Consider the following 14,938-nt stretch of genomic DNA (forward strand, 5'->3'; position numbering starts at 1 on the left):
TATGCAGAATCATATGCAAATTACACTAACATGACCTCTTTTTTTTTTTTTTTTTTTTCCCTCTCCTCAGCAACTGATTACTGAAGCTGAATTGGACTCTTTTAATTTGCCTATCTATTCTACCTCATCGGAGGAGATGGTGAAGTTGGTGGACAAAAATGGGCATTTTAGTATTAAAACTGTGGAGTTGACAAACCCAACTTCTTGGTTAGAAGGACCGATTGACATTAAGGCATGGACGATGCATGTAAGGGCAGCAATGGAGGCAATGTTCACTAAACATTTTCGAATTGAGATTATTGATGAAATGTTTAATCGTCTAATCAGAAGGCTTTTCGAATTTTCTGATAAGGTGGAATCAGGTTATAAAGAAAAGACTCAGCTATTTGTTGTTTTAATGCGTAAATGAAAGTTGCTTGAAAACCATCTGTCAAGTCTCTAGGGGCCATATTTATATATTTGACGTGTTTTTTTTTTAATTAGACCAAATCTAGCATTTTTAATAATAAATTAAAGCAGTAATAGTATTTTCCCCTTAAAAGTTTTTATTTTCTTCAATAAAAATATAATTATTTATTTTTATATAAATGTCCCAAACTCCAACTGAAATGACAACAAATTACTCTTATAATATTGAGATTGAAAGTTCTCATTGTAAAAGTAGCTTAACCATAGAGTAATTTATTTATTTATGTATAGATCAATATATATATATATATATATATATAAGAAAAGAGAGAAATCTATATTCTTATGAAAAATCATGTAAAGTTAGGAGGGATCTTAAGGAAATTTTCTTTGGCCAATGAGAGTCTGGAGCTAATTTTCAATCAGTTAAGATACACTATTTATGAAATCCTACCGAAAAAAAAAAATTAATGAGAGATTATATGCTTAATTCCAAAATAAATACAATTTGGTTATCTAAGAATCTGATGCAAAGCTATGCCTTTTTACTTGATATCAAAGCATCCAAAATAAAATTAGGTATATTATAATTAGATCTTTAAAAGTCAATAATAAACACACGAGAGACAGAGAGACAGAGTCTGAATTCAATATTTTGATCTCTTTCTCAGATGCTATCGGTTCTATTACGTTCTCCTCTCATATATGTAGCACTTGGTTTGAGTCTTACGGAATAATTCACATAGATTATGTGGTATTAGCACGTATTCATGGAAAGTATGTAATGCTTCTGCAAGATATCAAATCTTGAAAAAAGGGACAAATTTTTTTTAAAAATCTATTTATTTATACTATTTTAATTTCAATTATTCTAGATGAATACATAATTGAAAGACAGGCTCATTCTCAATGGGAATTAACTAATATTTCCCCTTACATCATCCATGATAAAATTTGATGGAGAAATTAAGCAAGCTACTGACTGGACAGGCAACATTTTAAATTTTGTTTATTTTATTAGTCTATTTCGTTTCGTAGGGTTAGACAAACAATGATTAACTTTATAATATCATACTAGGATAATTAATTTGTCGAGATCTTGAGCATCGGTTCAGTTACCAAATAAAACATAATTATTTGGGTAAATGCTAATTTAGATCGAGGCAAAAAGAGTGAAATTCCTTATCCCTGTTGTTTGATAAAATTAATTGAAATATTCTTGATATTTTAAAACACATCCAAGCCTCTTTTAATGTTAACATTTTTGAAATCTTACTATATTATCCTTGATGGTTGTTTGATGTTGGGAATATGAATACCTTTAATTATTAAATTAATTGAATAATTTTTTAATCATAATTAATTGAAAAGTTAAATGAAAAATTATGGGAAAAAGCAAGGAAATTGTCATAATTTTCAATTAACTCTGAAAAGCTTTTCAAAACTAACTGAAAAATTAAATGCAAAATTAATATTAATGTGTATATGTGTGTGTAGTGTGCACGGGCAATTAATTGAAAAATTATGGCAATTCTTTTACTTTTCCCCTTAGTTTTTCAATCATCTTTGATTAAAAAATTACTCTATTAATTAAATAATTAAAGATATTCATATTCCCAACATCAAACAATCAACAAGGATAAAATGGTGAGGTTGGCAAAAAAGTTGACACTCATGGGATTTGAATGTATTTTAAAATATCAAAGAGTGTTTTGATTAGTTTGGTCAAATAATAGCTGCGTGTTTTTATTCAGAATTAATTGAAAAAATTATGGCAATTCTCTTACTTTTTTCCTAAATTTTTAAATCAACTATGATTAAAAAATTATTCGATTAATTAAATAATTAAAGGTATTTATATTCCCAATATCAAATAATCACAAAGGATAAAATAGTAAGATTAGCAAAAAAAACAGAAGATTTTGATTTTTTTCCCCCATTATATCAATCTCTATAGTTTGAGTCAAATATGCATAACATAAATCCTTACATCATCAACCATTATACTCCTAATTAATTAATGTTCCGATTTTTAATTAAGCAGCTAACAGACAATTTTTGTTTCTTTCTTTCCTTTTTTTTTTTAAAAGACAAAGTAGGTGGGGAATATAAAAGCCGGGACCATGATTTTACTATATATCTTAGAAATCTTGAAAGGGCAGAGAATGTTTAAGTATACAAGGCCCCTGTGCATTACTCTAGCTAATGAATTGCATAATTGGCTTTTCTTAATGTGAGAAATTATTGTACTGTTCGTCACGTTAAGCCACATGCAATGCAAGCGCCTCATACTTGTGGCAGGACCTGTGCTACCTATTCTGGTGCCATTAGTAATTGAGTAGTAGCATGGGGTTCAGTCATCTCTAAAACTCAAGCATCCAATTAACCGAAATATATATTTAAAAAAAATGAAAATATATGAAGTTCTTGTTTGATGGATTGGAGCATGTCAGATATTGGGTAATTTTTTTTTTTAATCCTTAAGGATTTGATCAATCAGCTAGATAGATTATATATTTTTAAAAAATTATTCGAGATGCTTTTATTTGTATTTTCATTACCATTTCATCTTACTTTTTGGTAATATATATGACATTTTAGTGAAAAATAGAAAATAATTTAGGGAATTTTACTATAGATGGACTTATAATAGTCCTAATAGAGATATTTTGAATAATTTTTAAAATATAAAGATTAATTGAATAATTAGTTATTGTAAAGACTAAACTAAGAAGCATTTACTCTCATAACATTTTACAGATATTAAAAGATATCAACAAAAATTGTATGTAGAATTCTATACACGAATGGATTTATAAGATATAGATTTTCGATCGTGCAGCTGAATTAGGGCAAAACACTTATTGAAATTGGAAACAAACTATTTTTTCTCTTATTTTCAAGAAAATATATAAACGACTAGCTATAGCTGGCTAGGTAGTCCTCCAAGCTCATATTATTGATATAAAATCGAAGTTGTTAACTAATTCCCAAATAATAATAACTGTCGTACGTAGAACAGCAGCGCCGTCTGAACTTTATTTTAATTATAATTTTTTCTTTGCGAGGTGGGGAAACTACTAGCTATAGGAAGAAGTTTTTTAATGATTGGGACCATAATTTTGTATCAATATCCTTACCGAAGCCTAATTAGCATGTAAATGTAGCCAGAGATTTCTGAGATGAATTCGAGGCTCTAGTACTTTTCACGTTCATGCACATGCAATACACCATTCAATAACACAAAGAGGTATCTACCTATTACCCACCCACCCACACGCTTATTAATAGAGGTGGTTTAACTATGTATGCCCCTATGGATTGTCAGAGGCTTGCTTTGAAAGCACCTTATAGGAGTAAGATAAGATTTGACTCTTTTGTTGCCTTGGTTCGGAAGGCACAAGGAATTGAGCACGATCCTCCAGTTATCAAGTATACCCCTGCCGCGATAAGAGAACGAAATAGTGCTCTGGTTGGAAGGTCAGGAAGGGCACATGCAGGATTAAGGTTATAATGAGTAGTAATTTGCTTCTGGATCTTGAAATTTATTAAAATTTAAGAATGATAGGAATATAATTATTATATTATACCATATGATGTAATAGGTATGTCGAATTTTATCACATTCACAATCCTCGATTTGATAATTTCTTATATATATATATATGTATGTATGTATGTATGGAATATTGGTCAAAAGAACTTTGCCAATAAGAAAATAAATCTTGAACCTTGCGAAGAAGAAAATAAATCTTTTTTGAGCTGCATAAAATTCTATACGATTGCGTTAGTTCTTTTTATTTTCAAATTACTTGTATAATTATTAGTATCCCAAGATGCCAAAACTGTCTGAATTTGTTAAAAAAAAGCGTCAAATCCAGCGCGTGCACCAAGTAAGAATTACATGGAAATCTGAATATAGAAATTTCTCGAGCCTCAAACCAATACGACCCATTACTTTTATGAGCACTTCATTTGCGTTCATTTTAATTTTTGTGTATCAAGCAAAAATAATAATAAGTTCGATATATATTTAATGATTCCATTAGTACTTTATATTTAGCTTAGTTAATTTTTTGCATGTGGTCGTCGATTATGAATTTGACAAGTTGGGAGAATAAATTTTTCTAGTTAAATACCCATGACAAGCTTTGAAAATGAAAAATTGAATTCCATGCACCTATGAATGAAATACATATAGCGTAGCCTTTTGTCAAAAAAGACACAAATAAACATGCATAAATGTATATACGATAATAATCAATTTTTAAGTGTCAACGGAAGCAATAAGAACGAACCGTATGGACCACTAGTCTGAGCCGATTTTGCTTCCCACAAGATCTGTTTATTCCAGACAACTTGCAAGAAAACAACCATTTATCTCATATAAATTTAAATAATTTGTTTAATTTAATCGTTAATTGGATTTTGTTTTTTAATATCAAAATGCAGTTCATACATCCTTGTCTGTGTGTTTAAAGGAATAAATGGCTACAACATTGACAAACTGATTAGGGTTAGTAGTGTTACGTTCTTTATCAATCAATGTCGTACGTGGTCCTTAGAAGTTACAATCAATGCTTTAAAATGTAAAATAAAATAAAATTAATAAATACAAATAACAATTGGGTTTTTTTTTTTAATATCCATCAAATTGTCTGCTCTCCTTCCGTTTCTCTCTCACCCATATGGACTGCATTCTTAATTAGTCATGGACAGAAAATGAGGAATATATAGCTATTATCTATCCCACAACTTTAATAATAGAAACAGGTTAAAACATGACCTTAATTACTTTTTGTTAACCATTTCTCTTCGCTTGCGAATTCGTTTTCTTTTATTTGATCCTTTGCCTGTTGTCAAGATATATCATGACCCATCAAAACTATCGTCACGTACTCTTTGAAAAAGAAAATAATGAACGAACATATCTTGAACATATACAAGAGGCGGAAATATGTAAAGGTTTTAAGTTGAAAAAATTAGAAGGAAAATTACTAATTTATAACGGCCGTAAAGAGGATCATAATTCAACCATCAATTTTTTTTTTACTTACATTATTACATTTTTATTCTATAAAATACATAATTTTCATACAATTATGTTTAATTGAGAGAGGTTATATATGTGGGGACTCAAACCATTGCCCTCATAGTCATGCTTGACTTCAAGGACAATAGTTTACCACTGGGCCATAAGCCCAAGTGGCAACAACCATCAATTCAAATCTATGGTAAGGGTGTTCCATTTATTTAATTTGCGCCACAATAGTTTCTTCTAAGCGTAGCTTGATGATCTTCTCTGTATTAAATGAAATACAGAACTTTGCTTCATTCTTTAAACCTGAGAAAAAGAAAGAATAAAAGATAATGACCTCTCATTTATGGAGTAATGTTATTACTACGAAGTTAGGATACAAACTCATGCAGCATACACATGATCCTCATACAATCCATTATGTGTATGTGATGATAGGTGATAAACTAAGTAATAATTTAACACAAGATAGTTTATAATAATGCTACACATATGCCACAACTTTATAAGCATAATATTATTGTATTTTAAATTTCTTGAAAAGAAATTCAGGGCCAAGCCCTAACGAAATTGAGGAAAACAGAACTTATTAGCAATGTCTTTTTCTTATGAAGTCAGCCTAGCTTGAACCCACTATTCTAACATATAATAATTATTATTATCAACTTATGCGAACCCGTTACTGATTAATTGCACCAACATCACTACTCAAGCCTGCTTCTCTCTTTCTTCACTTCTATAAATTGTGAAGATCACTCTTACCAGATATTGCTCTTTATTGTCTGCATACGTACACACACACACATACTAAACATATATACACAAAAATATTTTACAGCAAAGATGGCAACATTGATATCCGATCAGACATTCACGGAGAAGCCCGAGGGTTCAGAGACACCAATCCAGGTGGTGGGTGGATGTGGCACTCACAGCTACTTCAAAAACTCCTTCTATCAGGTCTACTTCTTGGCTTTACATTTTTTTTTTTTAAGTGAGGCTTGACAGTACCAGAAATTGTTTATAATTATAATTTGGATAACCCTAAGAGCTTCTTGAATTTATAAAGAGACATATGGATCGTTGTTTTAATTTGTAAAGAGGTATAATATCAGCCTCAAGATTAAGTCCTTTTGTTCCTACTTCCTACTAATCCTTCAATGCCAAATTGGCTAATTTTGCACCGATCCAAATTTTTCGAATTAAGGCTTTTAAAGTATTGTTTTAAATCTTTCAAGCCCTGTGTATATTTTCTCCTAACATTAACCTGCCCAGATAAATTCTAGCTTTGGTTACTCCAAAATCGCATTTCAATTTTCCTTTGGGCCGAAAACCACTGAGTCTGACCAATGTATACAGTATATACTACTGGATCATTCACATGTCCAAATAATATTCCCACCAAACCAAGAAAAAGTCAACACATCACTGTCCATAAAATAATCAGATCATGATCAATTTTGATTTTGAAACACCAATTGTCTGTTTGTCATGATAATGGGCATGTGAGAATCTAAGTTACAACAACTGCCAGCAGGAGAAAAGAATGGAAATTATGCAACTGTTCGTTGGTCTTTCAAAGTATATATACTTGTAGACTTTAATTCTTTCGTAATAAGAATCTCAACTCTGTTTACTTATTTGGATATAAGTTGACTTTTGTTCTTACTGCAGAGTTAGAAAGTTGACTTTTGTTCTTACTGCAGAGTTAGAGAAATAATTTTACATGGCTGAGAATATTTGCTACACTAATTTTTTGGTAACTGAGGAGGCGTAAAGGGAAAATGATATTGCACCTTTATGATTTGGAAAAATTATCACCAATACCCTCAAGTTTTTAAAAAGGGAAACCAAAATTTCCTTTTGACCATTATATCATTTATCTCTATTATCCCAAAAAAATTGATTTTAAATTTTTTATAAATATAAATATTATATAAATAATGTAATCTATGTAGTAAACTAACAATATTAGAATATTAGAATATTCTAATAAATTTAAATATGTAAATTATTATATTTATTTTAATAATATATTTTTATTTATTGTAGGATTTTAAATAAATATTTACAATAAATACATTTTACAATTAAATAAAGTCACATACTAATAATGTTAAAATTATTATTTTGCATAATATTCAAAATAATTTAAATTTTAATACAATTATTTTAATATTATGATTCTATTTATTGTAAAAATTTACTTTAATATATTATATTGATAGAAAAATATCATATTTTTAAATATTTAAATCATTTTAAAATTTATATGTTATTCCATTTGTTTATTGTTATATTTCTATTTATTATAAAACATTAGAATCAATTTTTTTTTATAATAACAGTAAGAGGTATTACGGTAAAAAAAAAAAGGGCCTTGGTGTCCCTTTTTGAAAACATGGGGTGTTGGTGAATATTTTTTCAAATTTTTTGGGTGTAAATGTCCTTTTTTCTTCATTTAATTTTATTTTAACCTAAATTTATTGGTAATCAATATGATCTTAAGGGTATTTTAGTAATCAACCACTCCTTGATCTAGTGGCTACAAGAGTTCAAGTCTTCACACATCGTTGTCGGATTAAAATATCTAATAGAATGATAAATACCATTTTTGTTTTTATAGTTTGAGATAATTTTCCAATTTATTAGTCCCAATAGTTTTTAAAATTATCCAAAGAGTCTGTGTTGTGTATTAATTTTAATTAATATGTTCTTAATTATTATCATTTATTTCCACCTGTTTGTAAGCCTGATTCATTTGAATTTAAGTTATATCATACATAAATCAACTGCTACAAAAGTAACAACAAGAGTACTTTGGGTATTTTAAAAAAATATATGCATTAGCTCAAATTGTAGCATTGATGAAGTATTTTACCCTTAGTGGAATTATTAAAATGAATGATGTATTAAATGATTGTCTATCTTTAATTTTCAATTTTACCATTAAGTTTTTTAACAGTACTGGCTCAGAAGTTCCTTATGAAGATTTGATTTTACAATATTAGTTTTTTTAATTTCCATTCAAACTTTGTAGAAAGTGATTTTGATAAATATGGTTTTTCATAATCATGAATTTGTAATAGGTAACTACTAAAACCACGTAGTCATATACTTATAGCCTAATTTTACTTGAATATATCAGGATAAAAGTATATTATGTTCTGTTCAACAAGTTCTATACACTTATGTCACAGAGACTAGCTACAAATGTCACCAAGGACCATATCCATGATGCAATTATCCGGAAACTCGACGTAAAGTCCTTAGCAGATTCATCATCAAACACAATTCGCCTTGCAGATTGCGGATGTGCAGTTGGACCAAATACCTTTAACGCTATGCAAGATTTAATAGAAATCGTTAAGCAGAAGTACAAATCTCAATGCCCCAATTCTCAGAATCCTGAGTTCCATGTTTCATTCAATGATCAATCCTCCAATGATTTCAATACCCTATTCACTTCTCTTCCACAAGAAATCCATTTCTTCGTTGCCGGAGTTCCGGGCTCTTTTCACAAACGATTGTTCCCGGAGAAATTTCTCCATCTTGTTCATGTTTCTTACGCACTCCATTGGCTCTCTAAGGTGCCGGAAGGTTTACTTGACAAGAATTCTCCTGCTTGGAACAAAGGTAGAATTCACTATGCATTTGCCCCGGAGGCAGTAGTGAAGGCGTACGCAAATCAGTTTGCTAAAGACTTGGAAAGATTTTTGAATAATAGAGCTAAAGAGATTGTTCCAGGAGGAATGATCGTCATTACCAATCCAAGCATCCCGGACGGAATGCCTTTTTCGGAGATCGCAAACGGTCTCATGTATAACTGTATGGGTACCATCCTCTACGACATGGTAAAAGTGGTAAGTCCAACTATTCATTGGTCACAAAAGGCTTCATAAAATTATCATTTGAACTATAAAGCTATAATATCGTAAGTAAAGATTTTATTAGGGGCAGACTTTTATGTTCTGGCCTAAAGTGTCTTCTTTTTCAAGATAAAGATTTTATTGCAGTTTCATGTATTTTAATAAATGTATATTTTAATCCCTAAATATAGGAATTTTTTTTCACAAATTAATTTGTAATATTCTTTTTTCAAATTAGTCTCCACTGATTGAACTAAAATCCTGATTCCGCCATTGAATTCAATAATAGTTTATCCTATAAGATATAACCCTATGAATTTTATTTTTTTAATTGTTCGGAACCAGACGATTAACGTACATAATCTGAATGATGCGACAGGGATTATTAAGTGAAGCTCAAGTTGATTCCTTCAACTTACCTATATATGCTTGCCCTCCTGGGGAATTTGGGGCAGTGGTAGAAAGAAATGGCAATTTCAGAATTGAGGTAATGGGATTGACGAATCCATCGCCATGGCTTAAAGGGCGAATCAATATGCCAGAATATATAAAGCATGTAAGAGCTGCGACTGAGTCAATGTTCAACAAACATTTTTCATACGAGGTTACTGAAGAAATGTTCAGGCAGTTACTGGAAAGACTTGAAGAGATTAATGACAAGATGGTGTCATGTTATAGGGATGGAGTTCAACTATTTGCTGTGCTGCAACGTTTATAAATTAGTTTACATGATTCTCGAAGATAATTAATTATAGTTTGGAAGTTTATCTAGCTTGGTTTTGTTCACTGTTGAAAATTTAGAGTAATATTACAAGGGGAAATTTTCTCCCCTCATAATTGTATTATGCACTTCATGCTTTTCATCAGTATTTTAAGAAATTTTTTCATCACAACTTCATTTGTTTTCTCTTTAAACACTCTATCTATATATCTATCTATCTATCTATCTATATATATAATAATATTATAACTACAGATTCTTGCTACAATTTTTATATGTATTGCATCAACACAAGATCTAAATTTTATGTTGAAAAAATATGAGATCCAAATTTGAATTAGATTTAGCAGAATCATTCTGCGTAATCACTGTAATTAATCCTAAGCTGTGAATTGTCTACTTTCATGTCTTTTTACTGGACTGGCCCATCAGTTGTGCTTGGAGCCGGCTTGGGTTTGAGAACTGATACACTAATGCTAATAGTTGGGCTTACAAAAAGGTCCTTGAAAAGCAAACCATGCAAGGCTGAAAAATATCTGCCAGTGCTGTTTTGTTAGGAAAAATTGACTCCAAAAGTTTTTAATGGTTGGGCATTAGCATTTAGACATAAAAAATAGAAAAATTATCATTCGTATATTTTATAATTGCTCTATTATTAAAAATATTATAATATTTTGAGGATGTATCAATCGTTCATTTTAAGTTGACAAAATGTATTTGTCGTCCACTAAACTATTACCAGTCGTTTAAATAGGATAACGCCAGAGGGGTAATTTGGTCTTTTAATATGATACAAGTGATAATTTAAGGGTATACAAGTAATAATAAAAGAATTTAAGGGTATACAAATGATAATTTTCCTTTATTTTAATTTAAATTTCAAGGCTAAAATCGTCAATTTACTATAATTCTATTAACTTTCAAACGACAGACAACGGTTTGGTGGTCATCAAATAACTTTTGTCAATTTAGAGTAGACGATTGATACACTCTCAAAGTATTGTAGTATTTTTTATAACAGAGCAACTATAGGGTATACGATTGATAATTTTCCTAAAAAATAAATAGAAAGAAGACAAAATTAATTATAACATCATACCGTATAAAAGAAAAAAAATAAAATAATCAACTAACATTTCACCACCATACCTTAATATAATTTTATTTGTCTTCCCTCAGTTTATTAATCATTTTTCTTAGTGATTAAGATAAATTTTGGGGTTTGATATTTTAAAAATGAAACATCCTCTACCTATTATTTTTATCATATATTTGAACTGAAGAATCTGACACAATTGCAATAAAATAACTATAAAATTCTATGGTGTTATAGTGTTAAATAAAAACTTAGTATCATTTTTTAATTAATATATAATACTCTATGGTTTTGATGTTATTTTTTTCAACTGTTATGGGAGTACTACTGTACTAGGACTCTTTATTATTTTTCTAAATTAATAAGATTATCCTTTGAGGATAAACAATTAGTTATTGTATTTTATAACAACTGCGAATTAAATGTCGTCTTCCAAATTAAGCTAAGCTGAATATGATCAAAGCACTCTAAAATTAGCGTTTAATAGGTGAGATTTGTCATCTTCATCCAAACCTTTGCAAGCTCTTTAAATTTGGCTTAGGATTCATGCATATTGCACGCATTTAGGTTGTTCCACTGTAGTGTTATATAAATAATATAAGCTTTTGTTATTATTGTTGTGCACGGAATGCGGAATCAAGCACACCAAATAATCACAAAAAAATAAAAGACCCAGAATTTAATGTGGTTTGACAATATACCTACGTCCACGGGAACAAGAGAATATAATTGTATAACTAACAATTATTGGAGCACAAAATTTGAGTAAAGAAATCTTATTTCCACACTTGAAAGGAAAAATCTCTCAGTTACAAACACTCTCCAATTGCTCACTCTCTCAACAATTCTTCACTTGAATTGTTCCTCTCAATTTTGGGATGATTTCAAATGAAGAATTACCCCTCTATTTATAGAAAATCAATGGAACTATTGCACCTACTCCTTTGCAATTTGTCTTAAGTGATTCTTTGGCCAATTTGTCAAGTTTATTGACAAATTATCCAATCTTTGCCAATTAATTAAGTTTATTGAAAATTTTCAATCTTTGGCAAAAAAAAATCTTCATTTGACTTCAACAATAATTGCATATAAGTCTGATTGTGCGGAATCAATTCTGCTGCCTAAGTATATGGGTTTTTAACTGTCGTCTACAAGTAATAATATTGTTATTAATACACAATGAAAAGAGACATTCCCCAATTCTTTTGATTTACAGATAATTGTATTGGTTAATTGATTATAAAATGCAAGTGATTCTCAAATTTTAACAAAAAAACATAAATTTAATTCTAGTTCACAAAAGAGGTTAATAGTTTAATTCAGTTCAGGTGGGCAGGGTAAGAGAGAGAAGCATAAGGTATTATTTGATTATTGTGGTTAAGATGACCTTTCCCAGTCTTTTTTGTTGGGAAATTGATGAGTGAAGCAAACACGCAATTAAAGTGAAATTTGAAGAAAATAAAGAACAAGCACAAAAGAGGACACCAAGAAATTATGTGGTTCGGCTTTTAGCCTACGTCCATTGGCGAAGACAGAAGGAAAATATTTTACTAGTGAAAATGAGTTACAAGTATTGTAATATTTTAACTCACTACCCAAAATCCCAATACACCCAAACTATCAAATCACTAAACAAAAGCTTTTATTATTTAAGCTCTACAAAACACTTTGCTTTGCATGAATTGCTTCTCACACTTTGGAATTTGAAAAAGAAGAGAAGAATTCGATGAATAAAATGAGGGAAATGCCCCTCTATTTATAGCAATCAAATGACTACTGTGCACTATTATTTTATTATTTATTATTATTTTATTAATTTTTTCTCATTCTCTATACGGCGCAACACCATTTTTTTATTCCTCCTTTTTCTTTTTCTTCTTCCTCTTTTGTCTTCTTTCCTTTTTTCTTTGCTTTTGCAGTGGGGTATTGACATTCTCCCACTTGGAGATTAGATTGAGAACCAACCAATCTCCACACCATCTTTTCTGTTTCATCTCTGTCATGTTACTTACGTCTTTACTAGGCCACAAGAGGATCTACTCCATATAAACTTGTCAGTATTTATTGGCTTGGTCAAAATATCTGCTAGGTTCTCGTTCGTACGGATTTTCTGCAAATCCACACTTCCATCTTCCATTACTTCTCGAACGAAGTGATATTGTACCCGTACGTGCTTTGTCTTGGAATGAAAGGCTGGATTTCTTGCAATGTGCAAGGCACTCTGACTATCACAAAACACAGAAATTTTCTCTTTTTTGTGCCTGAGCTCCTCCATTAACCTTTGTATCCAAATAGCTTTCTTGCAAGCTTGTGTCGCTGTCATGTATTATGCTTATGTTGTAGATAGAGCCATAACGATCTGCAGTTTCGAAACCCAGCTTACGACTCCTCCTGTAAGTGTAAACACATAGTTAGTTGCGGATTCTCTTTTATTAAGATCTCCTGCAAAATTTGAATACACATAGCCCTTAACAGTAAACTTTGATCCTCCATAGTATAATGCAACATCTGAGGTTCCTCTGATATATCTCAGGATCCTCTTCACAACTATCCAATGCTCTTTACCAAGATTTGGCATGTATCGACTGACTGCTCCCACTACTTGTGCAATGTCCGGTCTAGTACATATTATAGCGAACATCAAACTTTCCACTACTGATGTATACGGTACTCGAGACATCTTCTTCCTCTCTATTTCATGGCTAGGACATATACTTGAGGATAATTTGAAATTAATAGGAAGTGAGGTAGGAATTGACTTACAATCGTGCATGTTGAAACGTCGCATGATTTTCTTCAAATAGTTCTTCTGAGAAAGCCAAATCTTCATGTTATTTTGGTCTCGGTGAATTTACATCCCTAAAATCTTGTTTGCTAGTCTCAAGTCCTTCATTTCAAACTCCCTAGCCAATTGTGTCTTCAATTCTTGAATTCGATCTTTGTTGGGGCCTGCTATCAACATATCATCCACGTACAACAGCAAAATGATAAAATCATTATCTTCAAACTTCTTGTAATATGCACAATGGTCTGAACTGAGTCTGTTGTATCCAAGGCTCACGATGAAGAAATCAAATCTCTTATACCAACACTTCGGCACCTGTTTGAGACCGTATAGAAATTTGTTCAACCTGCAAACCAAGTTCTCCTTCCCCTTTTCAGCAAAACCTTCTAGTTGGAGCATATAAATTTCTTCTTGAAGTTCTCCATAAAGAAATGCAATTTTCACATATAACTGCTCTAGATGTAGGTTAAATGTAGCACATATTGTCAAGATTATTCTGACTGTTGTGAGTCGAACCACCAGAGAAAATATTTCGTTGAAGTCAATACCTTCTTTCTGAGCATATCTTTTCACCTCTAATCTTGAACGATACCGCTCTACTTGGTTATTACCATCACGTTTGATCTTATAGACCCGTACAAGTTCTCATGTCTTGTTCTTGTGTAGAAAAGTCTCAATTTCTTCATGCATTGTTGTCATCTACAAAGTAGCATCTGAGCTGTTTAAGGCTTCATGGAAAGTTGATGGCTCTTCATCCTCTGTTAGAAGACAGTATGCAGTATTGATCTCTGTGACATACTCTAAGTGCCACGATGGCGGTCTTCTTTCACGAGTTTACCGATGAATTTTTGAAGTCTCGGACTCGACTGGTACTTGTTCCTCGTGCTCTGGTGTTGCTTCAGAAGAATATGAATCTTTTAGATTATTTTCTACATATACTAGCACGGTCTCTGACTTTTCTTTTTCAGTGCTATTATTTTCATATCTCATTTGCAGTTGATCTTCTACAAAGATAATATCT

General features: G+C 30.9%; 2 protein-coding genes across 2 annotated transcripts in view; one reads left to right on the forward strand and one right to left on the reverse strand.

Annotated features, from left to right (window-relative positions):
- The window catches only part of LOC102608194 (uncharacterized), a 91,548-nt gene that overhangs the window by 50,880 nt on the left and 25,730 nt on the right, over positions 1-14,938 (reverse strand). The gene's annotated exons all lie outside the window — the stretch shown is intronic.
- LOC102627221 (loganic acid O-methyltransferase-like) lies at positions 6,168-10,184 on the forward strand. The gene is made up of 3 exons (XM_006469263.3): positions 6,168-6,406; positions 8,647-9,309; positions 9,695-10,184. Exons 1-3 carry the CDS (start codon positions 6,290-6,292, stop codon positions 10,031-10,033), a joined length of 1,119 nt encoding a protein of 372 aa, XP_006469326.1. The 5' UTR covers positions 6,168-6,289; the 3' UTR covers positions 10,034-10,184.

The sequence above is a fragment of the Citrus sinensis genome, chromosome 2 (assembly GCF_022201045.2).
Source record: "Citrus sinensis cultivar Valencia sweet orange chromosome 2, DVS_A1.0, whole genome shotgun sequence".
In the NCBI taxonomy this organism is placed as follows: domain Eukaryota; kingdom Viridiplantae; phylum Streptophyta; class Magnoliopsida; order Sapindales; family Rutaceae; genus Citrus; species Citrus sinensis.